At 41.8% G+C, this 26,543-nt stretch overlaps 1 protein-coding gene across 1 annotated transcript in view; it reads left to right on the top strand.

Moving 5' to 3' along the window:
• The window catches only part of DNER (delta/notch like EGF repeat containing), a 355,032-nt gene that overhangs the window by 117,334 nt on the left and 211,155 nt on the right, over positions 1-26,543 (top strand). Inside the window, exons 2-4 of the mRNA XM_030803026.1 lie at positions 3,281-3,610; positions 6,711-6,805; positions 8,837-9,003. Coding sequence (XP_030658886.1) covers positions 3,281-3,610; positions 6,711-6,805; positions 8,837-9,003 — 592 coding nt within the window. The remainder of the gene's footprint in view (positions 1-3,280; positions 3,611-6,710; positions 6,806-8,836; positions 9,004-26,543) is intronic.

Below are 26,543 nucleotides of genomic sequence, written 5' to 3'. Positions count from 1 at the left end.
ATAGAATAATAAATGTACAAATGTACTTACCAAAGGGGTTGTTGTAAGGATGAACTAAAGTAAGAAATGTAAAACACCCAACAGAATGGCAGGTGCACAAATAAGTATTGTGAATAGCAGGTAGGACTAGGTGCTTTTTGTGCTTGTACTAGGTTACTAGATGTAAACTTTTAGTGCTTGTACTAGGTTACTAGATGTAAACTCTCTAGGACAGATTTAGAGTTCTTTTTTTTTTTTTTTTTAAACAGCATTTTATACCCAGACCTGGTACAGTTCTTGCCATAGTAAGTCCTCAATCAGTGTTCCTTGAATATTACCATTATCACACATTTTTCTAAAAAAGCATTCAGGCAGTCTTAATTGGCCTACATTTAATAGCTGCTTGTTTTCTATTGCTTACAAAAATATAACCCTTACCTTCTGCCTTCTCTACAGGAATATTTTTTTGGCATGATAATAACATGATATCAAAGTTGTGGTGCTGTGTTATGGAAAGAACTCTTGGCTGAAAATCAGAAGATGTGGTGTCCTAGTATAGTTGCTGTGAGAGGTCATTCAACTCCTCTGCCTGTTTTTTTTTTTTTTGAGATGGAGTCTTGTTCTGTTGCCCAGGCTGGAGTGTAGTGGTGCAATCTTGGCTCACTGCAACCTCTGCCTCCTGGGTTCAAGTGATTCTCCCACCTTAGCCTCTCTAGTAGCTGGGATTGCAGGTGCCCACCACCGTGCCCGACTAATTTTGATATTTTTAGTAGAGATGAGGCTTTGCCATGTTGGCCAGGCTGTTCTCAAACTCCTCACCTTGTGATCCGCTTGTCTTGGCCTCTCAAAGTGCTGGGATTACAGGCATGAGCCACCGCACCCGGCCCTCTGCTCTTCTTTTTCTCAGAAGTGATATGGGTTCAGAAAATCCTTCTCCATTTCAGTGTTGGTGTGAAGAGCAGCTACTCTGTGGAATGTTCTTTGAAAACTCTAAACGGCCATCTTGGGGAGGGTAGATGTCGTGCCTGTTACCGTGGGAAGGGTGTGTACATGTGCTTAACTGGTTTCTCTGTTGGAATGTGGACTTTTGCTGTGCTCGGCGCCCCTTTTGAGGAGGCCCCTGCCTCTCTGAGGACCGGTGGTTGTCAGCTGTGGGCCGTGGCAATGGAGCTGAAGCTGTGAGGCCTCTCAGGCCACCAGATAGGTGGTCCTTGCCTTAGTAATGTCATTCTCTAAGCTGCACAATGGAGGTTTGGACTTTCAGAATTAATTTTTCTATTGCTCCCTTGTGGTTTAAATGTATTTCTGCCTTTTTAATGCATGTATTGAAATTCTTATTTGTGACTAGATCAACCTCAGATGTTTTAAAAGTTGATTTCAGAAACATGGCTTTGAATGTCTCCTTTGTTCACGTGAATAAAATTCTTCTTGTTGTTGCATGATTCTTGAGGTGACACCCATTCCACAAGGCCTTCCTAAAAATAAATCAGAAACAAGGTAACAACATCGTGACTAAACAAGAAGTTCACATCCCTCCCTCATCACATGTTGCTTTCCAAATGTTGATCAATCTATCATATCTCCTTTTTCCAACAATTTTTTTAAAGTCCCATCATACAGCCTGTGTTCCTGGACAGGCTGGGAATAGAGCAGTGAACACAGTAGATAAAATCCCTGAATTCATGCAGCTCACATTTTTGTAAGAGAGGGGTAAAGAAGAGATTACTCTAGATTTCACAGTGAGGGAAGGCTTCTCCTAGAAGGTAGCATTTGAGTAGAGGATGGAATGAAATGAGAAAGAGAGCCATGCAATGTCTGGAGAAAAAGTGTTCCGGGCAGGGGCCCAGCAGGTGCAAAGGGCCTAAGGTGGGAATCAACTTGGTATAGTCCAGGGAGAGAGACAAGGTGAGGATGGGAGGCTACAAGGGAGAAGGAAGGTTTGTGGGAGGAGAGGAAGGGGCCTGACCAGAAAGAGCTTTGTGTGCTGAAGAAGGAGTTTGGATTTTACTTTGAGTTGATAGATTGTAAATATTGTAAATTAATTATTGACAGTTTATATATTCTCTTCAGATACAAATCCATTGACTCTGATCTGAGATTCTGTGAAGCAATTGCCAAGTGATAGCATAGAATTAATGTGGTATTTTTGAAGCTTCATTTGATTCAACCCCAAATCCCTTAATATTCCTTAAGGAGTCTGTTGGAAGTTGCTTGATAGGAATAATTAGCAGAACGAGTAGCTGTTTTACCATTCAGAATTCTCTCCATGTATGTTTAAGTGTGTGAACTCATTTTAACAAGAGAGTGAGGGTCCCACTTCTCTGTCATTTATTCTGTACTGAATTCTGTTTTGTAGTCAGCCCTGAGAAGCCAGGGGCATATCAGCTGGAGATCTAATTTTCTCTTTGTCACAGAAACAAATCATAATTGAATAGGTGCTGAGAACATGACTGAACCCTTGCGCTATCTGAAGAGGAGCAGGTGATTTTTCACATCGTTTTGTAGCGTGTCTCCAACTACCAACACATGGCCATTCAGAGGTCAACAGCAAAGGACTCTGAGATAAACACTTTCCCCAGACCATGAACATAATTTAAACACATATGACTGAGTTCTCATCTTCCATATCTGGAGAGGGAAGAGGTCACATTTCTCTGTAATCACCCTCCAAAATAATGAGATAAAAAGTTCCATAAAATTCTGCGTAAGTCCCCACCACAGTCTCTTCTAGCTAGTAACTGTCATGCAAACTGATCATTTTGGAAGTCATTAATTAAATAGTACAATATCACCTTAAAAAGTATTGTTGACCGGTTAGGAAACTGAGAGATACAGGTAAGCGCATCTGCAGGGCAGATAAATTGGGCAGTCTTTTCTCATGAGGAAACCTTGCAAAGGTCCAGAATGTGGAAAAGGAGATTCCAATTTAGATTCCTAATATCATTTGACAGCTAAAAATGTCAAAGTTGGTATCTTCCTAATGAGTTTTAACTATTTTTGCCCTAGAAAATTCCTCTAAATAATTGGTTCCTGAAATCAACATTATTGGGTGTTCTGGATTTCAAGGAGGCTGCTCTCTGCTTTGTATTTTCTTGCTGGGTGCCTCTTATCTGTGGTAAGGTTAATGTTGGGATGACCTTGGTGAACATCCCCCTGCAACAGCACAAGTAGTTAAGGCGTGTATTCCACAGGAATAGCGTTTCCATTAGAGCAGTCGCTCTGAGACGCAGAGCTAATTTCCCAGCGATGGCACCACTTTTCTTATGAGGGAATAATTGACCCATTTATGGTCTCATTTCAGCTTGTTGCAGATCCTTGTGCCAGCAACCCTTGTCACCATGGCAACTGTAGCAGCAGCAGCAGCAGCAGCAGCAGCAGCAGCAGCAGCAGCAGCGATGGCTACCTCTGCATTTGCAATGAAGGCTATGAAGGTCCCAACTGTGAACAGGCACTTCCCAGTCTCCCAGCCACTGGCTGGACCGAATCCATGGCACCCAGACAGCTTCAGCCTGTCCCTGCTACTCAGGAGCCTGACAAAATCCTGCCCCGCTCTCAGGCAACGGTGACACTGCCTACCTGGCAGCCGAAAACAGGGCAGAAAGTTGTGGAAATGAAATGGGATCAAGTGGAGGTGAGAACGTTATATCGTGTACATTTTTACATTAGAAACCAGAAATCTTAAAGTGACTCCAGTGGTTCTAGTATCAGCAATTAAAAATGAAAGCATTTTAAGTTAAATCATGAAGCAAAATGTGTCCCTAAACTTATTCCTGTCTGCATTTGTGTGTATGATGGTTTTATAAGTATAAAAAGAGTAAACAAAAAAAATGAATCAAATTATTTTTTGGAATAGTATCCACATGTATTTCTGTGAGATAATCTTAGATTTTGGGGCAGACAGCTCAGTGTAGTCATGTAAAGGAACATGTCATAGGACCTTCCATCACTGACCTTATTTTCCTTCCTGGGAGTGTGTCTTAGTCTGTTAAGGCTGCTATAACAAAAATGCCATAAACTGGGTTGTTTATAACCAACACACAGTATCGGTCCATTCTTGTTGTGGCTATGAAGAAATACATGAGGCTGGGCAATTTATAGAGAAAAGGAGTTTATTGGCTCATTGTTCTTCAGGCTGTATAAAGCATGGCACTAGCATCTGCTTCTGCTGAGCCTCTGGAAGCTTACAATCATGGCAGAAGGCAAAGGGGAGCCACTGTGTCACATGGTGAGAGTGAGGGCAAGAGAGGGAAGGGAGAGGTCCCAGAAAACAATCCAATCTCACATGAACTCACTTATCACCAAGGGGATGGTGCTAAGTCTTTCATGGGGGATCTGCCCCTATGGCCCAAACATCTCCTACCAGGCCTCACCTCTCACATTGGAGATCACATTTCAACATGAGACTTGAAGACACATATCCAAACCATATCACAGACATTTATTTCTCACAGCTTTGGAGACTAGGAAGTCCACGATCAAGGCAGATTCAGAGTCTGCTGAGGGCCTGTTTCTTCACAGCCCACGTCTTCTCACTGTAACCTCACATGGTGGAAGGCGCTGTGGAGCTCTTTCAGGTCTTTTACAAGGGCACAAAATTTCATTCGCCAGCCCTGTGCCCTGCTGACCTAACCACCTCTCAAAGGCCCCACCTCTTAATACCATCATCATGGCGGTTAGGATTTCACTCATGAATTCAGAGGGGCGCAAACATTCAGACCACAGCAGACCACAACGCTCAACTATTTTTTTTACTGTTGTCATTTAGTTTCTATATTTGGTACCTTGAAGTATTTCAATGGGGTTTAGAAAGAAGAAGCTATCAATGATTTTGACATATCTTTAGAATGCATTTGACAAAGAAACTTCCAAGTTTTATTTATTTTGGCAGCAGCAAATTCTATTTGTTGGAACTTCTCCTATCTGAGTTTGAGTTTGGCTGTTTTATCTTCAAGCTCTTCAAAAGTCTTTTCAGTAGACTCCTAGAAGTTGGCATAAAATAAATTTGCTGGGTAGAAGAGTTGGGGAACAAATCCAAATCATGAGTTTGAAGTGACATAGGGGAGTATAATTCCATTCTATATCTTATACTTTATATGTATGACATCCATATAAACCTGTGTTGGTATATTATTATTATGGGTTTCATCGTTTAAATGAGAAAAACATAGATTTTTGCATAGCATGTATTAGAGTCAAGGAATGCATCTAGAAATTTCCTTTATTATAAAAGAGATAGTAGCATTTCTCCTTTTATTTTCTTGAGTAATTCTAACCGGTTGACCCACTTTTTTTTTTTTTTTTTTTTTTTTGCATTACCGCACAGCTTATGAAGGCCACATTCAGACTGCAGGGCGATGTTTTTAGCTTACCTAAAAAACTGTGAGCTTGCTCTGATTTCAGACTTTTAATAAATGCTTTGAAGTTATGATGTTAATGCTTCTTTGCTGGATGACTCAGTTCTTGCATGTGAACTAGATTTGATTCAAGTTTATCAAAGAAGTGTCCTTTAAAAGAAAATTTCTCCCTAACCAGCCATTTCAATCTATTTATTTAAAGTCATGTTATTTTACAGTTGGTAAGTGTAAAAAAGAAAAAAAAGAAATGTCTCATCTTCCTATATCATGGGTTATTCCTTAGGCTGTTTGTGAAGCAGATTTAAAGTGCCAGAGGAAGACATGTTAATATGTATGCCTAACCTGATGGAAACCAGGAGGCATATTATTATCCCCTTTCTGTGAAGTAATGATGCTTTGGAAACATAAAGTTACTTGGAGCCTTAGAGGCTTGGGTAACAGCCATCCATTATACAAATTTAACAAGTTATACTCACATCTTTGAATATCAGTGGTGGGCTTTATCCATAGAATTTGACTGTAGGGCATTCTGGAAAATAAGATCGAAGTGTGGGCTGTGGAGTGAAATTGCTGAGAGTTTCTGTATTGTTCTCAATTAATTCTGTGATGATGAATACTTTTAATACTGCTTCATTTTCATTGACATGGGGGAGGACAGTGATTGTGGCATGAGGACTAAGTGCATCAATAGGCCAGGAGTATCTCACTGGACATAGCTCAAGGTTTTGCAATATGCTTTTTGATGAGCACAGTCCTCCCCCCACCAATTGATCTTCTTTTTTAAAAAAATATACATCCATATAATACTTTTGGGAAATAATTTGAAAGTGAAGATATAGCCCACAAGGAAAAAGAAAGGCAGCGTTCAAGCTCCCCAGCCTTAGCATTGTGCTCCTGGACCCATCAGCACAGGGAAGAGTCATCAGACCTGATACTGCATGCACTTTGCAAGTTGAAGCCTGGCTTGCCTAGTCATTAGGCTTTTACCTGCTGTTTGTAAGTTAGTCCTTAAAGTTGGCCTCCTGGTTGCCATCAGGTTAAGCATAGTGCAGGGGTCAATGACTGCTTGTTAAATGAATGGAAAAAGAGCAGGGAGTGACATCTGCTTCGTGTCCTGCAATATCCTATCGATCAGTTTTAACAGTCCCAGGAATTTGTAGATTGCTCTCAGGGAAGCTGTTGCATTTCAGAACATCAAATGACAAAGATTTCATTTTCTTTTGAGTTTGTAAGGCTTCACTTCTTCATCTCCTCTCTAGCCCTACCCCCGCATCATCAAAAGGGATGAAGGAAATTCAGCATGGAATTTTGCTTTATCATATTATGTTATACTATAAACAACCCCAATCACATGTCATTTTTTTTTCCCCTTCCCAGGTGATCCCAGATATTGCCTGTGGGAATGCCAGTTCTAACAGCTCTGCAGGTGGCCGCCTGGTGTCCTTTGAAGTGCCACAGAACACCTCAGTCAAGTAAGAAAATTCTGAGTTACAAACTGTTAAGAGTGTGATGCTATGACCTATATATGGGGTTGTGTCCATCCATGGACCTGGTGTGTAAGTGGCCAGTCAAGTGAGAATCGTGAACAGATTCCATGGATAGATGTGTCCCCTGCCATTTGAAAACCAGAGGAAGCGATTTCAGAGGCAATTACAGTGAGGGTCATCAGGCTGGAGAAGTGGAATTGAGAAATTGGACTGGATGAGTAGGCATAGGGAAGCAGCGCTGGTTGAGACCTGATACGTGTGGTGCTTTATATGAGGCTCAAGTCAGCAGGTGCCCAGGAGCACAAAGGTGGGGGTGGGGTATGGGCCAGTATTAGGGTGCTCCAGGCCAGCTGACAACCCCCCACTGCCCATCCTTCTCAGTTGCCATTGACTACTGCCCTCCCCACACTTTCCATGCAACCTAAGGGGCATTTGCTGTCCAGTCTTTGGGGATTTTTAGAAGACTGGGAACATGTGTCCTGGTTAACCAGTTTGATGCACTGGCTTCTTTTTAAGGGGCCTGTGGGCACTATAGGTCTCTTCCATGTATCCGTGGCCATTTTTGTCTACCTGGCTTTCTAAACAATGGAGTCCCTGAACATGTTTGGAAGACGGCCTTTGTTACATTGCTCTTGCACCCTGGGTCCCCACAGCCTTGAACTCACTCTAGCAGGGGAAGGGCCTGGAAGGGCTGCTTGGGAATTCCTGGGCTCAGGAGGAACGCTCCCATCGGGAGAGGAGGGAGAGGTGGAGCCTGAGGCAGCTTCGAGCTCCACCAGCAGGGGGACCCCGGTCCTAAGCGTTTCTTTCACTGCTCAAAACCACTACAGCTGAAACCCCTGCCCTCCTGGGCTAGTTTTAGGAGCAGGATCTCTAGTTTCCTTTACTCTTATGAAAACATCTCTCAGCCCTTTCTTGTCTAGATCATATTATCTTACCTTGATAAACCTTTCCGAATTTTCTGGTCTTCTATCTCGTTAAATGCTTTTGTTTTTTCCCTCTCAACAAACCTGCCATTCTCCGAGACTCCCTTAGGCTGCAGAACAGGACCGAATTAGCAGAGTCTGACTCAGACGAAGTGAGATGGGAGTGCCGAATGACCTGTGGGCACTGAATTCACTTGTGGGGGTTACTAGCTCCTTACTCTTTCATTTCCTCATGAATTTAGTCACTTAACAAAGCTTTACTGAGCCCCTGCTGCACGCCAGGAGCCCTGTGCTGGGGGAGCGGATCTGTGCAGAGTCTACTGTGATCTTCTCCAGGAGCACTGGGGAGAATGGGCAGCTGTTGGGATGTTGGGAAGTGGTCAGGGGTCTCTGGGAAGAGGTAATATGTGGGCTAGGAACACAGTTCCAAGGTGGAGAAGGAGACAAAGCTTGGGAGCTGAGAAAGAACTGGGTTGGGGTAGCTCCTAGTAGCTGAAGCATTGGGCTGTGAGGAGAAAGGCGCAAGAGGGCAGCTGGGGTTGGGGTTGGAGTTGATGGGCTTTCTATGACATCCTATTCTCTGTGGGGTGTTTTGTTTTTTTTTTTTCTTTTTACCATAAATGAGCCAGGGGAGGCCTGGAGCATTGGGGGGTGGATTGTGTGTGATTGTGTGTGTGTGTGGGTGGGGGGGTATTGGGGAAGGGTGACACACTTTTGCTTATTTTGGCAGCATAACTCAGGTGGCTGTGTTGGGTTGCAGTCCACGTTTATGACAAATTTAAGCAAAATTCTTTTTATATTGTGTGGCTATGGAAGGATTTGTCTGAAAGAAAACTCAGTGTACTCTTTTACTGTTCATCAAAATTGTTACTCAAAGCTGAGTTACCCGTGACTCATTTTGTGGTACACTGTGAACAAGTGGGAGTGTGCGCCTTTGTAGTGGACGCCCGCTTATCTGTTTATGCCATCGATCTCCTGGTACCTTGGTAGATGCACATATCATCTTTGTATTTATTTTTAATTTGAAGGATTGGTTCTAAGATGAATTTTTCTGAAAGGAGCTTTCTGTTTACATCATTCTTGTTTCCAGGATTCGGCAAGATGCCACTGCCTCACTGATTTTGCTCTGGAAGGTCACGGCCACAGGATTCCAACAGTGCTCCCTCATAGATGGACGAAGTGTGACCCCCCTTCAGGCTTCAGGGGGACTGGTCCTCCTGGAGGAGATGCTTGCCTTGGGGAATAATCACTTTATTGGTGAGTTACCAAAATCTTCTACTCAATACTGCATCCGATTCAACCCAACCTTGGTTTGGTGTTGAGATAGTAGGTAGGGAATTTTGCTCAGATAATCTGAATTCTATCCATCAATGCTATTTCTTCCAGTTTGGTAAGGTTTTAGAATAAAAACTGTATTCTAACATAATGTTTCTTTTTTTTTTTTGATGATGGAGTCTCGCTCAGTCACCCAGCCTGGTGTGCACTGGCGCGATCTTGGCTCACTGCAACCTCTGCCTCCTGAGTTGAAGCGATTCTCTTGCCTTAGCCTCCTGAGCAACTGGGGCTACAGGCACCCACCATCACGCTCGGCTCATTTTGCATTTTTAGTAAAGATGGGGTTTCACCACCCTGTCCAGGTTGGTCTTGAAATCCTGACGTCAGGTGATCTGCCTGCCTCAGCCTCCCAAAGTGTTGGGATTACAGGCATGAGCCACTGAGCCTGGCCCTAACATAATATTTCTAGTGTGGCTCAAAGTGGAAAAGGCATGGGCTCTGGAATCCAGTGACTGTGTTCCAGCCCTGGCGAAGTCATCACAGGTGTGTGATCTTTGGTACTGAATGCTCTGGCATCAGTTTTCTTTTGGAGTCTTTCATCTGCTTCTTTTTCCAGAAATTGTGGGCAACTTGAGGTGTAGGATGTTGGTCTCTCAGGATAACCTTTGTTCCCAGTTGATTTTGGCCTGACTTGGGGCGTTCAAACACAGCACCTCACAGTGATTTGCCACTGCAGGGCCCCCAACTCAGAAGTAACTGGTGGGATTATAGCTCTCTTTGGGCCCCTCTCCTCCATAAGCACCCCTCCTGCATCAGTCACTTCTAACTTTTTACTCTCTCTTGAACTTGCTTCTGTAGTTTAACCTTCTCAAACGACCACACGTCCAATTAGCTGTTTTCTTTTCTTCTTCTTCTTCTTTTTTTTTTTTTTTTTGAGACAGAGTCTCGCTCTGTCACCCAGGCTGGAGTGCAGTGGCATGATCTCGGCTCACTGCAACCTTGGCCTCCCAGGTTCAAGCGATTCCCCTGCCTCAGCCTCCAAGTAGCTGGGACTACAGGCACGCACCATCACGCTCAGCTGATTTTTTTTTTTTTTTTTTTTGTATTTTAGTAGAGACAGGGTTTCACCATGTTGGCCAGGATGGTCTTGATCTCCCGCCCTCGTGATCCGCCCGCCTCGGCCTCCCAAAGTGCTGGGATTACCGGCTAATTAGTTGTTTTCTAATTCCTCTGCTTTGGCGTAGAAATGGCCGCCAGAAAGAGAGACCCTCAGTATTCCCTCCCCCACCCGCTGCCTCTTGCTTGGACACTTGGACAGTTCCCAGAGGACCATCTTTCCCCTAGTTTAGCATTCTGTGTCCTTTCAGTTGTCTTTGTTTCTCATCCAACATATAGTACCTTTGGGGTTGGAACTTGGAACTCTGGTCCTTTCGTATGCTGACATAATGTTCTGCCTTGCAGCTCAATTCAAAGGCCTGAGCTCAAGTTTAGAATCTACCCATCCCAGTCCAATGCACCCAAGCAGCTTCTTGCATCTTGCTGTTAATTCCTTCTCCTGTCTGACTGTATATTGCAACCATCCTCACCAGGAGGATGGGGTAGGCATCCTCCTAACAGCACCTGTCTCTCAGGGTTGTTGGTCAGCTTAAATTAGATAACAAATGTACAAGAATAATTGACAAATGTTAAGGATTATCCTAGGGCATTTTCTCTATTTTTTTCTGGTGTACACTAAATATTTTGCTAAATGGAAAATATGCATTTAGACTCACCCTCCAAAATATGATGCAAATATCATAATGAAGATAAAGGGATGTAAGAAAATGCTCAGGTCTCTATGGTTTATATTGCATTTTATGTTTGACCCTCTTCTGATGAGAAGTTCTTTTTTTAATCTTTGGAAGTCCAGCTGGGGGAGCAGGAGTTTTACTGGGTGAAAAGAAGGTAAAGAGAAATTTGTTTTGGGAATGAACATGGCTTGACAAAGAGACGAGTGCATTTAACTTCAGACTGGTGTTTGACTATCAGGATGAATGACAGATAATCAGAAATTGTGCGATAAAGTCTTGTCAAGAATCAAATCTAAATTTTGCTCCCCAATACATTTGAAGTAACTGTTATTTACTTCCATATCTGCTGTAAAGATTTATCTAAAAGGATGTAGTTTCTATATTTTGATAGTTTTATTTTGTATTGAATGTAAGTTTTTCTGTTTGGTATGACATGGAGCTAATATTTCAAGAAAACATATAAAGTATCACTACTCTTTAAAATGTCCTTAACGGTACCAGAAGATACTTATTTAAGATTCGGACAGTCTCTGACCTGCGCTGGTTCCACTTAATGACTTTTTGACTTTACAACAGTTTGAAAGCTATTAACATTCAGTATAAGCTGTATTTCAAGCACCCGTACAGCTATTCTGTTTTTTACTTTCAATACAGTATTCAATAAGTTGTATAAGATATTCAACACTTTATTATAAAACAGGCTTTGTGTTAGATAATTTTGCCCATCTGATGGTCAATGTAAGTGTTGTGAGCACGTTTAAATTAGGCGAGGCTAAGCTATGAGGTTCGCTAGGTCAAGTGTATTACATGCATTTTTGACTTACAGTATTTTCAGTTTACACTAGGTTTATTGGGATATGACCTCACCGTAAGTTGAGGAGCATCTGTATAAGTTCATATTTTATACTACTTTTGGTGGTAACATAACTATAACCTTAGACTGACATTGACATTGAGGATGGGGATTAATTAAGATGGATTTTCCAGTATTAATGTAAATTTATTCTTTTGGGATAGAAGAAATCTTGTGAACTCATACGTATTTTGAGCTCATTTTGTGAACCAAAAATTTTGTGGAAAAATTATCTTTGGATGAAATGTATTATTCCTTAGGGGAATAATCTTTAAAACTTTGATATATTAGGTCAGGCGCGGTGGCTCATGCCTGTAATCCCAGCACTTTGGGAGGCTGAGGTGGGTGGATCACATGGTCAGGAGATCGAGATCAGCCTGACCAACATGGTGAGACCCCGTCTCTACTAAAAATACAAAACATTAGCTGGGCGTGGTGGTGGGCACCTGTAGTCCCAGCTACTAGGAAGGCTGAGGCAGGAGAATGGCGTGAACCCTGGAGGCGGAGCTTGCAGTGAGCCAAGATCGTGCCACTGTACTCTAGCCTGGGCGGCAGAATGAGACTCTCTCAAAAAAAAAAAAACTTTGATATATTAATAACTATGTTAAAGAATTCTTTTCCCCAAATTATACTTTAGATTATGAGGAGAAAGCAATGATTTTGAGTAACATCCTTTATTTTGATAAACCATTTTTTTTTTCATTTTGAAAATTTGATATCTTTCTAAATTTTCTACTTAGGGCTTTCTGGGTTTTTTATGTGGCTTTGTAAGGAGGTCAGGATCTTTTGGTGTTATTCTCTTCAAAGGTAGCCAGCAGTCCTGTCCCGAGCTCTTCCTGGGGAGGGATGGCCGGGTTCCTAACCATGATAAATCAGCTCCACCTCCACACCGCCAGCTGCTTCTCTTACAAAATCTTTTCATCCTTCAGAAACAAGATGTATCTTTTGCAATCTTTGCGGAAGCCTGGTGCTCACTACGTTGACATGTGCTTAACGCTCTTTTGTTTTATTTTTAAAAAGGAGCTTATTAAAGCAATTTACTTTTACAATCTGGACTCTCCAGACACAAATACATTTTAGGTTAGACTATTTTTAAGAGTACAGTGGCGTTCATTTAACAAACAAACTGATGCTAGGGTGGGTGGAAGAAAACTTCCACGGTAAAGGAAGGGTAAAGTTTCAGAATTATGTCGCTGTGTTTCTGTCCCTCCTGCTTGTTTTTTAGAGAGAAGCTTGAGGCACTTTCAGGAATTGACTGTCTCCTGCTTCCCCTTCACTCTCAATAGTTTGCACATACATAACTAAGGACCACAAATCTTAAATTCAGCTGGATAATAAATAAATAAATAAATAAATAAAAATAAACATAACTGATGCCCAAAGGTATTTTCCTGTTTCTATGCAACAGAGCAGAGGAGTCCCTTCTGTGTCTTTGGGAGACAAACTTGGTTGCTGTCACCAGATTTACGCTAATACTCTTTAAAAGTTTATTGCCGAGAGAATGTTCTACATTCCAGATTAAGAGTATATACTTACATTTGGCTTATTTCCATGTTATTACAGTTCATTTCTTTATGGTTTTCCTTCATGACCACGGACTTGTTAATATTTATAGTATTTTGCAGAAAGAGATGATAGAACTTTTTACCAAGTGTGTTGTTCTTCCTTCTGTGCCTCAACGTCTTTCCTCCTTTGTTGCCACCAAATTTTGACTCTTCTGTCCTCTCTTATCTGTCCTGTTTACCCTAAATATGTCACTTCCAAATATGTTATTTGCCTGATGCCACGCATTGGGGTAAATATCTAAATTAGCCTTTGTTTAACATCGTCCGCTTCTTGGGGAGCATCGGAGGTGCTCATTTGTGTCCTGAATGATTCATTTGCTGGATGTTTCGTATTTTCAAAGAGTCAAATTCATTGCTCCAGTCACATTTCCATGAAACAGTTATGGCTTGCCTGTCTTAAGTATGAGATATATATGTATCTTTAAACTTGCTGTTGCTTAGATGTGATGGCCGATCTCAGGGGTGAGAGCCAAACCAGATCTCTGGGGTGCAGCTTCTGTGTTAGGAAGCTGCTGAAGGTCACTATTTCCTTTGGTGAAAGCCCCTTTGGGCCGCTTTTAAGGCTTTTCCCCATGTTGCCTCCTGTCCTCAGGCATGGTTCTCCTCTCTTCTGCACAGTGGACTTCTACCCTGCAGCTCACTGCCAGTCCCATCCCCACTGGGGGTGCAACCCTTTCCCACCCCCATTCTCTCTGAGCCTCAGACCCCCAAACTTAGCTCATTTCTAAGACCTCACTGAAATCCCCTTCTTCTGGAGTGGTTTATGAAGAAAATGGGCAGTTAAAATTCTACACAACGTGCATTCTCAGATCTCTAACTGCTAAATTCTTACAAACACACAGGCACCCTGGAATATTCTAACAGTTATTCTCCCTGGAATATTCTCCTTTGGATCAGAAAACTCAGGTGGGGACTGTCAGCTTTATCCACACTCCCTGCCTGCCTCAGAGAAACCCTGATTTTTCCCTGCACACTTTTCTTTCTTATGGTTCGTGTTGTTACCTCCATCTGATATTTTATCCCTTCTCTCTTCTTTGAAGTTATTTGCATTTTGATCCAGTCTGTTCCTCTCTCCATTGTTCCTTTGTAGTGGTCTTTCTAGCTCCCTATACGTGCCTTTTTCTCTTCCTTCATTCTGTTCTCCTGCCCATAGCCTACTATTTTTTCAATCCCTTTTATTAGGTACACATTTGTACCATCCTTTCTTACAGTTTCAGTACATTTTTAAAAATGTCTAATTTATAAGTGCATGTTACTGTTTAATCCAGACCATTGGTATTTCATGTATGGCCTCCTAAAATGCTTCTCTCATAACTTTAGGTCCACTGTAACTTCAAAGGGGTGAATGGTACAACCCATGGCTGATGAGAATGTCCTTGTTGGAGCTGAGGTCATTTCTTCAGGATTATAGCCATCAAATTAACCATGGAACCCTGGAAATCAACCATTTGCAGGTCTTTCTAATTGACGTCTTAACTGGATTAGAAGGTTTCCCAGTCTGCCCATGACTCCTTTGAGTCTCCTGGGAGCTCTAGAGAGCGTGCTTTCAGTTGCCTTGATTCTACATTTCTAGCTTGAAAAGATTCTCGTTTTGAAAATGGTTCCTACGGCAGTGCATTCACTTTGTTTGTTTGTTTTTTCTCTTGAGAAATAAGACACGAATAACTAGGTGCTTTGGGAGGTACAAGGAGGAATAAGACTTTTCTTTTACTAAAATAGTAAGACTGTCCTGGTGCTCTGGCCCTACACAGTCCCCAGGGTTTCATTCTTTATGGACTTACCTAATGCTTCTGTCTTGACTGGCATAGTGATGCTTCCTTGGAGATACAGTATTTTGTAGCCTAACACATTATACCATGTTTAGAAAAAAAAAAAGGAATTCTCAATACCCAGCCAACTAATACCATTACTCTTAGGCAAAAGTTCCTAATTTGGGCTCAGTGGGCCCTTGGTTTTGAGGTAGTCATAGGGATCAAAGATCCACTTCATAGATCTCATGAATCTCCTGAAAATGCACTTTTGTGTATCTGTGCATCCTTCTCAGGAGACAGTCAAAACCTCATTGGATTCTTAAAGATATCTGAGTCCCTAAAAATTGTAGAGCACCACTTAAAGCTACCTGTAGGAGGATGTTTGTTTTTCAGCATTCTCCGCTCATCCAGTGATATTTCCTTTGACAGATGTACCTGTTTCCTAAGTCTCCATATTGAGGAACTTAAATTATTTATTTATATTTGTAGGTAGCAGGGCTGTGGGAAATACTCAGTTCCGTATTAGTTTAGAAAAGATGCATTGCATGCTTCTCATTTTCCAAGCACTGTGGTAGTCTGGACATGCAAAGATGATTTAGGTGTGGTCTCTGAGTGAATGGGGCAACAAAAGCTTAGACAAGTGCCCAAGACAGGGTTGTATATAAGAGGCCATGGGATTCAGAGGAAGGAGCAACTAACTCTGCCAGAGGGAGGGAAGGCAGGCCAGTATTCTCTTTGGACATACAAAGGGCAGTGTGTGTGTGGCATTTTGATGGCACAATAGTCTGTGCTATTAAGATCATTTGATAATAGTGCTAGAAATGGACTAGTGGCCATCACAACTGGAAATGGAGATATTTCAACAAGCATGTAACAGAACCTTTGAATATGTCACCTACCTCCACCCAGCTGCCTCTCATCTTGGATATGAACCATTTATGTAAAGGTAGGTGCTCAAGATGTGGATGATATTTCTTGAGTTCTCTGTTTATCTTTCAAACAAAAAAGAGGGATCTTCTAGTCTTCGATGTGAATTTCCAGGTAGTCCTTTGGAATTCCTTAGTAAAACCCTATTTTCTTATTCTTGAACTCTGCTTCCCTCCCTTTTGGGTAAACTATTCCTATAAGCCTTGTCCTTTAAAATGAAAGTTTCAAAAGCAACTGGAGCTGGGGTACCTCATTCTGTAAATTTGACAGAGAGAGTGATTTTGGAGACAGTCTTCCTGAAAGGCAGGGGACACCACTGGGGCTATATTAGCTGGGGTAAGGGCTGCTGGCAGTACTGAAAGCAGGAAAAGTTCCAGTAGAAAAGTAGGGGTGGGAGATGTTGCTAACATCCCAGCTTGGCTGGAGGGCTTCCTGAAGCCAGGCATAGTGGCCAGTGTTAATTTTCTGTGTGTGTCTATTTTAGCTATTCAGGCATCAAGTCTCTAGATGTGTATTCCTTTGTCTCAGCCATTTCTTGACGAATCCTTTTGTTTCCTGCTCAGGAATTAAAAGGAATCCAGAGATAAAAAGGCCAGATCCTGCCACTCCCTAGCTGCCTTCCTGTTCCATTTTGTTACTGTCTGACTACCAGCTCCTGTGACTGCTTCCTGGCCATGTGGAGCAGCCAGGACCTGGCTCCCTGTGGAAGACTCAGGGTGGTAGGGAAGAGATGGGAGGAGACAGGGCAAGCGACCGACCAGGACATGTCAGAAGAAAGGACTCCTCATAGGGAGTGAAAGATGCTTAGCATGCGTTTTTCTCTTGTCAGAAAAGCCCACGGGGAGATGCAGAACCAAACTGGAAATTCACCTCTTGATACTGTGAAGAGCTGAGGGTCTGTGTGTCTCTTTTCTGAACACTCTGACTTTAGGTGATATTTTCCCTGCCTCTAATATTCACTTACGTTGAATTTCACTCTTTAATCTTATGTATTTCTATGAGCCTGTCAGATCTTATAGAGTAAGTTAAGATATAAAGAAATAAGATAGTAGGCAGGACACTTAAATTTTTGGAATATTCTTTAACTTGATAATATCTTTATTGATTATCTATTTTTAAGGATCTTTGTATCCCAGCTCTGATGCAGTGAAGCTGGGTTGATTCTCTAAAATGCATTAACTCATCTTTTGTAATCCATCTTTACTAAATGTAAATTCTTACTAGCACACTGGCACCTTGGAATATTCTAACAATTTATTCTTCCTGGAATGTTCTCCTTTGGATCAGAAAACTCAGGCAGGGCATATCTGCTTTATCCACACTTCTTGGGTTTTTTTTGAGACAGAGTCTCTCTTTGTTGCCCATGCTGGAGTGCAATGGCGCGATCTCTGCTCACTGCAGACTCTGCCTCCCGCGGTCAAGTGATTCTCCTGCCTCAGCCTCCTGAGTAGCTGGGGTTACAGGCTCCCACCACCACGCCCAGCTAATTTTGTATCTTTAGTAGAGATGGCATCCTGACCTCAAATGATCCTCCTGCCTCTCAGCCTCCCAAAGTGCTGGAATTACAGGCATGAGCCACCGTGCCCAGCCTATCCACACTTCTAGAACTGCCCATTTTCTGTAACTGCCCCTTTCATTCTCATAATGTCAGGCCCTGCATTCTCCATACCTACCCAGGTACATGAAGCCTCTAGTCTCTTGTCCATTCTCAAACAAGCCTGTGGTACTTTATTAGCTTTTATTGGTGGAGGGAGTTCCCATGTACATCTTATCATTCAAATCAAGTTTCCTGGGGTCCCTGGCCCCTTGGTTGTACATTGAACTGGAATATTCTCCTCTAAATGCATACACATTAAGCTTCCTCCAGCTTCCTGGAGCAAAACCTGATTTCCTTAGGCATAAAGTCCCACTGCCCACAGTTCCAGCTTCATGACCCTTACCCTGACCAGCTGCTGCATCTATGGTTGGTCCCCTTCTCTGTGGTCTGGACCCTGATTTCATGATAGTTCCATTAGTTCTGCCTTGGACCATGCCCTCTTCTTAGATACCAAGGCCAGCTCAGATTGGTACTGTGTCTTTCCTGCCTCCAAACCCTGTGGTTTGGCTTGCTGGCCAGCCTTCCTAGCTGTTCACCTAACTCAGCTCTGCAGGTTTCCCACTGGTTCTTCTCCATACAGCTGGCATCATTTCTCCCCACTCTGACTCCCTTCCCCTTCTTTTATAAAATCTTTGCTTTACCAGTCATGTGTCTCACATTTCTTTCTGCTAATCACATTGACAGCCAGTATCACACAAAGTAGCATCAGAATGTTCTCCATTCCCCCCCACCAACATTTTTTGGCGTGATGATTTTATATGTTTAATTAAACTGTAAAGTTCTAGAGAGATTGGACCATGCCATAGCTCCTTGCCACCATGATGACCTCATGGTTGTCACTTGACTGGTTAAACTTTGTTCCTATGTAAAAGTTATTCTGCCATTTCCTAATGCCATGTGAAGAAAATTCCCAGCTGCAAAATGTCAACCTTAAGAATTATTTGTAGGTTTTCACAACCCACCTCTGTGACATTTAAATCCTCATTCCCCCTTTTTATTATATTAAAAGTATTTTAGAGTATCAAATGCCAAAAAAAAGAGAGAGAGAAGCTTTTCATCATTCTTTTGGGAATGTTACATTTTGTCCTCTAAGATACCTTGCTCTGGGGGCCAGGGGTAAAACAGGTGAAAAAAGTTTGGAGAAGATATCATCTATAGAATCATTAACATCTTTCACCGAAAGCTTAAGATTAAAAAAAAATGCAAATATTTCACCTTTTCATGGTCATTTTAAAACCACAGTTGAGTAAGGTCTGCTGAACTCCCTGCGATGGTGGGGGTAGGGAGTGTAGCGGGGAGAACCATTGGAATGTTCCAGTGCAATAGTTTGAAAAGAACAAAAGCAGAGGAAATATAAAGCTTCCCGAATGGCATAATTTACATCAAATTCTTATAGTTTGCATTTGCTTAGTTCAAAGATTTCTATGAAATTTGAGTTTTACTTAAATTGAGACCTCATATTAATATTATCAGCAATCAAGATTATTCTTTTTGATCTTCTTTTATTACTTAATGGATTTTAGGATTTAAAAAAATTAGTTGGCCTGAACTCCATGCCCTATTTCTATATGCTCTACTCCTAAATATTGTCGTGGTCAGCATGATTTACTTATTGGTACCTATTGATTGTGGTGATACCCCGAGCACTCCATTCTGGACACGTCTGCTCCTGGAGCTGGCAGTCTAAGGTCCAGTGGCCTTGCTGGGATGGGCTTCCCAGGCTGCGGTGGTGTTGGAGCAGGTGATCAAAGATGGATAAGATGTTTCTCTTCCTACCAAGAGTGTCCCTGAAATCAGGCTGGTTAGAAAGGAAGATCCCCGGTCCCCCCAATGGACCTGGTAGCTCCTCAGGAGACTCTTTCACAATGCTCTCAGCCAATATTTTTGAACACTAAAAATTATGCAAATTCTACAAATTTATCAAGAAGTAAAGGACAACCCTCAGTAGAGTAAAGCCAGTCTGAATCCATGTGGAAGGGCACGGTCGTGAGTTACTAAGATGCTTCTGCAGTTTTTGAGCATCACTTTCAAAATTTAATAGAACAGAGCAGTTGCAGATACTCTACAATTTGGGCCTAATCCATTATATGGGGGATTGCCTGGTTTTGAGAAGCAAACTGAAGATATGTTTTCAAAGCCATAAATTCTCCTTTTCTCTCCTTCCTCATTCTGCCTCATTTTTTCTCTCTCCCCATCAACACTCTATTTTAAAAAATAAAGCTACTGCATTTTATTTACAGGTTAATTTATGAAAATTAAATAAATTATTTTTATATTTTAAAGAATTTCTTCTTAATTCTGGAAAAAAATACTTTATCCCTTAATACTAATGAATTAACGAAATCTTGTCTCTAGAATTTGATTAAATATTTCTTTAGGCCAGGCGCAGTGGCTCACGCCTGTAATCCCAGCACTTTGGGAGGCTGAGGTGGGCGGGTCATGAGGTCAAGAGATCGAGACCACGGTGAAACCCCGTCTCTACTAAAAATACAAAAAATTAGCCGGGCACAGTGGCAGGCGCCTATAGTCCCAGCTGCTTGGGAGGCTGAGGCAGGAGAATGGCGTGAACCCGGGAAGCGGAGCTTGCAGTGAGCAGAGATCGCGCCACTGCACTCCAGCCTGGGCGACAAAGCGAGACTCCATCTCAAAAACAACAACAACAACAACAACAAAATATATATACATATATCTTTAAAACTTTCCCTTTTTCTTTTAACTTAGAGACAAACTTTCTCAGGGCTTTGCCAGCTTACTGTCAAAAGCTTTTCTTAGCTTCTGTCAGTGCAAATTTCAACTAAGAAAGTAATTTTTTAAATTGCCTTTTTTTATAGCCAAATTTCTGCTTCTTTGTAGCATCTCTTCTCTTTCTTTGGAGAGAGGAAGAAAGAGAAAGAGAGCAGGAAAGAGAGAGAATTTCTCAGGACAAAATATATAAACCTCTGGAAGAATGCTTTTCTTTCAACAAGGTAATTTATTTTCTTTTGAAGAATGAAAACGACTCTATTGTCTATTTATTATGAAAGTAATATATACAAGAAAGATAAGAAAAACTGGTTTCTTCTCCTATAACCCACCCCACTACTGACAACCAGTGTTTACATTTTGTGATATTTCCTTTTCTTTGCATGACGGTGCACGTATATAGATATACACTTTTTTTGGAAAGAAGAATACGTTCATTTACTGTCTGGTTATTTGCTTTTTTCATTTAATGTTTCACTGACAATCTTTTATGTTAACAAATATAAATCTCTAACAGTTTTCTTAATGGTGGTATAGAGTTCCATTGAATCAATGTACTATAATTTATTATCAATAGGCTATTGTTACACAATTCGTTCCTTCCTTTCTTTCTTCCTTTTTTCTGCTTCTTTGGGCAGAATTTCAAATGTTGGTATAACCACCTTTTTGTGTCTTCTCGGATGATTTATTTGGGTTAAATTCCCAGATATGGAATTTGCTGGATCAAAGGGTTTGTATATTTTAATGGCACATTTGATACACATTATCCAGTTGTCTTTAACTTTCTTCCAGTTTTCGCTCAGGACAGCCAGTTTGTGTTCAGAATTCTGTGTTGTTCCTCTTCCATCAACCTTCAGGTGGCATTCAACTTGAAATTTACGTGTACTTTTTAGCAACGTCCTGAAGAATCTGAGACTTTCAGGGATCTCCTCAAGGAAAACACAGTGATCATTAACAGTTTTCAGAAAAAGGACAGTACAGATCTCCTTAAGCAGAAGATATTTAAGTGGTTTCATCATCATATTGCATTTATACATCAGAGTAATGGTAAATGTAGTGGTTTCATTGTATTACTGCATTTGCACATCACATTCAATGTGGAATGGCCAGGAAGGGTAGGAAATAAACAGGGGGTTGCTGCTTTCATGGTCTTTCATGGACGCTGTCACATTGCCAAGTTCTAGTGACATTCCTCTCATTTAATGTTATGCAGAGAACAGTCATATTCCAGAAGATTACAATTCCTGATTTCATTTCCATTTCCTTCTCTGTGATCCTTTTGCTTTTCCACTGCAATCTCCTGAAGGTAGATATTTAAGTATCTTTTATCATAGACTTTTTATGAGGTCAGAATGAGTGCATGAGAATGGAAGGAAGGATTTTTCAGAAAATGCAGATGCTTTGAAAACCCATCAGAGAGGTGTTAGAGATGATCATTTACTTTTGACATGAAATCATGGTAGTTGTAATTGTTTCTCACAAAGGTCTTGGGTATAAAACTCAGAGCATCAAGAAAATGGACCAGAGTCGAACATGTCAGCAGAAGAAAATTGTCTAGTTTTTGAAGAATATAAATAATTGGGATTGCATTTTGAAAACGCTGTCTTGCTTTCTCATCTCAAATGCTCTCTCTGACATTTGGGTTTTGAATGCCATGATATTTTTGGTATTCACGTGCATCCTTCACAAGCAATCCTCACATGGTTGTCCTGTTTTAATGCCGTAATTGTGAGTTTGACCTACAAAAGTTATATTTGCTTGGTAGACAAATGGATAATCTCCTTAAATAAATACATGACAAATGCTGTTTGGCTGCATCGCTAATAACAGATGACAGCCTCTGGAACATTCCATGATAAAAAACAGGGATCACATCATCTGCTCATTTATCTGCATCCTTGTTTATCATCAACTAACATTTATGGATTAATGACTACGTGTAGGACACTGTTCTCAGGACTGGGAATACAAAGAAATACCAGGTCCCAATCCCTGACTTCAAGAGATTTTAGCCTCCAAACAAACATGTTATACTCACTATGTAACTCAGATTAATCTTGTTGTCTCATGTCCTAGTCTTGTTCATAAAGTCACATTCAAGTAACCAAAAAAAATTAAAACACTGTATATCTTTACTCATCTTTTTGAGGGATTATGAATAAGAGTAGGGGAAATGCATTCCTGTTGTGCAGCAAAAAATTGCATCCATCTTATCTTGTCCTTTCTCTTCTCTTAATAGTCTCCATGTGTTTGGCACCTGCTTTCTTAAATTCTCTCTCCCACTATCAAAGTCTGCTTCCCAATGTCTCAGCCTTTGAGGCTTTCCTTTCCTTTCCTTTCTCTTCTTGTCCTGTTCCTTTAGCACTGTGCTTTATATGTCACTGTAGCCTCTCTGTTTGTTTTTAGTTCTTCTCTCTATTTCCTTCATTACTTGGATTCTCCACTGCAAAGAATTTGACTGGGAGATGACCCAGCAAGCTGGTCTTTCTCCCTTTCAAGCTGAAGTGAGGGGCAATTGCTAACATTCATGTAACACGTAATTGTTACTCGAGTTAGATGTTAATGATTTTGAGATGATGTGGCACATCAGGAGATTAATCAGAAGGTCAAGGAGTGTCTATTCAATATTAGATGAACTGTACAGTCCATTTAGGGTCTACACGAATTCACATCGCAAGGTGAGAGTAGTCACCAAGGGGCAAGTGAAGGCTTTAGATTCGAGGTGGATCTTGAGCTTAGCCTTGAACTGAAGAGCAGGTATGAGAAGGAAAGGCATTTGGGGTAAAGGGGAATGGTGTGAGCAACAACATGGGAGGGAGAATGCTCTGTTCAGAAATAATAGGACAATTTGGCTAAGGCAGTGGAGAGTTATGGGAAATTAACAAGGGGATAGGATGTAACAGCCAGACTGCAAAGGGGTGTGTGTGCTGTGTTGAGATCTGTATTTAGCTTGTAGGCAGTGGTGATGCAGGATTTTAAGTAGAGGAGGGGGTGCTGTGGTGGCTGTGGTGGAGATATAACATGGGGAGTGTTATGGAGTAGCTTTTGGTGAAATGAAGAGCCAGAATCCAGTGGGTGGAAGTGGGAGCAAAAGCAGGCCTATGGGTGTTAGGACCACTGCCAAAGTCAACTCTAGATGTGCTTGTGTGTGAGGGAAGTACTGAGAAACAAGGTGGCAGAATCAACAGTGACAGACACCAGGGTTTCACATGGGGAGGTCTCATCAATGGGAATATACCAAGCTAGAAAGAAAGGCTCTTTTCTGAAAAGAACTGCTGCATTGCATTTGGATGTGTTTTTGGTATTCACTGGGCAGTTAAAAGTGCAGAACCCCAATTCAGGGGGAGGCCAGGGGTAGAAGTTGAGTGCAGAGGTGGGAGTCTTCCGTAGGGAGGTTAGAATGGAAGCTGCTGGGGAGGAAGGCACACACAGAGAGAGAAGGCGTGGGGAGCGGAGAGAAGGGATTTGGGTAAACGCGAGTGTTGAGCTGTGTGTAGCACATGGGAGGACAAAGTGAGCCAGCCAAAGAGGAGTAAGGGAGAGGTGGAGCTGGAGACAGATGGTGAGAGGGAGTGGGAGGGGAAAAGCAAATCCTAGAGGGAATTTCAAGGTTTGAGATTTTAGCAGCAAGTAGATTTCAATGGCGGTAAACTCTGAGTGTGGCTTCCCTCTTCTGATGAGGCAGTTTCCTCCTTTCTGCCCATCAGGCCCAGGCCTGGGCATCATCCTTAACTTTATTCTTTCCCACATCTATTTATCAGAAGGACACTCAGGCTCAAACTTCAACAGATCTTGAATCTGACTTCATTTCTCTATCTTCACTGCTACTAGCATGGCCCAACCCCCAGCCTCTCTTACCTAGGTTATTGCAGAAGCTGCCTCACTGGCCTCCCCGCTTCACCCCAGGCCCCTACAACTGGCACCATATTTGGGGAGGGCCATTTTATGTCTCATCTCTGCTCACAATCCTGCAGTGGCTCTCATTTCCCTCGGAGCAGAAGCCAAGACTTAAACACAGACAAAATCTTCCATGTCTGCCCCTTAATTCTCTGATCCTGGCTTCCCCTCTTCTCCCCCATGCTCCCACCACTTCTAGAACTTCCCAGTCATCCCTGTGCCTTGGCTTTTGCACTGGCCACACCCTCACCTGGACTCCCTCCCCCACCTGCTTTGCCTCTTTGTTTACTCATCACCTTCTCAGTGTAACCTCCATCTTGTACAACTGCAACCCCGCTTCTCCTCTCGTCCCCCTAATATGCCACATGCCTGTGCCCTGCTCTCTTTTCCCCCATAGAATGTATCACTCTTGATTTTTTTTTTTTTTTGAGGCAGAGTTTTGCTCTTGTTGCCCAAGCTGGAGTGCAATGGTGCAATCTCAGCTCACTGCAACCTCTGCCTCCCAGGTTCAAAGGATTCTCCTGCCTCAGCCTCCCATGTAGCTGGGATTACAGGCACCCAACACCACACCCGACTAATTTTCATATTTTTAGTAGAGATGAGGTTTCACCATGTTGGTCAGGCTGGTATTGAACTCCTGACCTCAGGTGATTTGCCAGCCTTGGCCTCCCAAAGTGCTGAGATTACATGTGTAAGCCACCGCACCTGGCCCACTTTCTAATATAGACTATAACACCTATTTATTACCTGTCTCTCCTGCTGGAATGTAGGCACAATGAATGCAGGGAACTTCGTGTGTTTTGCTTACTGTTGCATCAAAATGACTTATTTCAGTACCTGGTTCATAGTAGGTAGGCAATAAATGTTTACCGAATAAATTCAGTAAATATTACATTCCTGGTAAATAGTCGGGAGGAATTATTCTGTAAGTGTGGAAACCCAACTCCAACTTGCTTACAGGAAACAACCAAAAAACCAGCTAGCAAAGGTGATAAGCGAGAGTCTCATGCAGCTGAAAGTCCAGGGGTGGATCTGGTTTCAGTAAGTGTTACAGCCAGCTGGAATCACACAGATCTCCTGGAAGAAAATCATGGCCCTCTGAAATGTTTGGTTTGAACTTGTTTTAGATTTTGTGCATCTGATCATATTTTGTAGAATACATGGTGGAGATGCACTGATGCACGTGCTCACATCCATCCATCCATTATACATAGAGGCACACATCCATGGGAGCACTTAGGTGAGTGCAGTGAGCCCTCCGTATCTGTGGATTCCACGTCTGCCAATTCAACCAACCATGGACCAAAAATATTTGAAAAAAATAAAAAATAAACAATAACAATGTAACAATAAAAATAATACAAATAAAAAACTAATACAGTGGAATAATAATTTACATAGCATTGACCTTCTATTAGGTATTATAAATAATCTAGAGATGATTTAAAGTATATCAGAGGATGTGCATATGTTATATCCAAATACTACTCCATCTTATATAGAGAACTTAAAAAATGTTTTTTTAAATTTTTTTGAGATGGAGTCTTATTCTGTCATCTAGGCTGGATTGCAGTGGCTCGATCTTGGCTCACTGTAACCTCTGCCTCCCAGGTTCAAGTGATTCTCCTGCCTCAGCTTCCTGAGTAGCTGGGACTACAGGCGTGAGCCACCATGCCCAGTTAACTTTTGTATTTTTAGTAGAGTCTAGGTTTCACCATGTTGGCCAGGATAGTCTCGAACTCCTGACCTCAAGTGACCTGCCCACCTTGCCTCCCAAAGTGCTGGGATTACAGGCTTGAGCAACTGTGCTCAGCCTATATAAGAGACTAGAACATCTTCAGATTTTGGTATCTGTGGAGGTTCCTGGAACCAGTATCCTGTGAATACTGAGGGATGACTGTATACACAACCACAGATGCACATTCATGTATATACACGCACGTAGATAGGCATCCATCCATAGGCACACACATACAGAGATGCACAGACATGTATATGCACTTAGGTCGTTTACAAGATTTAGTAGGTATAATAGATCATTATAAAAGAATGATCTATTGGCTTGGGGCCAGGTGTGGTGGCTCATGCCTGTAATCCAAGCACTTTGGGAGGTTGAAGTGGGGGGATTGCCTGAGCGTAGGAGTTCAAGGCCAGCCTGGGCAACATAGAGAGACCTCATCTCTACAGATAATAAAATTAAAAAAAAAAAAGGAAACGTATAGCTTGTTCAAAGGTGGGCGTGTAGGTCAGTAGGGATACGTAAAAGAAACAACTGGTTTGCAAAGAAACATTTAGAATTAGAAATAATGCTATAATTGTAATAATGAGTGTATGGTGTATAAATAGTTAATATCCATGAATATAAAGCAATTGCAAAATAAAAATTATTTTCTATTAGTG

Source organism: Nomascus leucogenys, chromosome 22a (assembly GCF_006542625.1).
Source record: "Nomascus leucogenys isolate Asia chromosome 22a, Asia_NLE_v1, whole genome shotgun sequence".
Classification (NCBI taxonomy): domain Eukaryota; kingdom Metazoa; phylum Chordata; class Mammalia; order Primates; family Hylobatidae; genus Nomascus; species Nomascus leucogenys.
The sequence above is the reverse complement of the archived record's forward strand: the minus strand, read 5'-3'. Positions and strand labels throughout refer to the sequence as shown.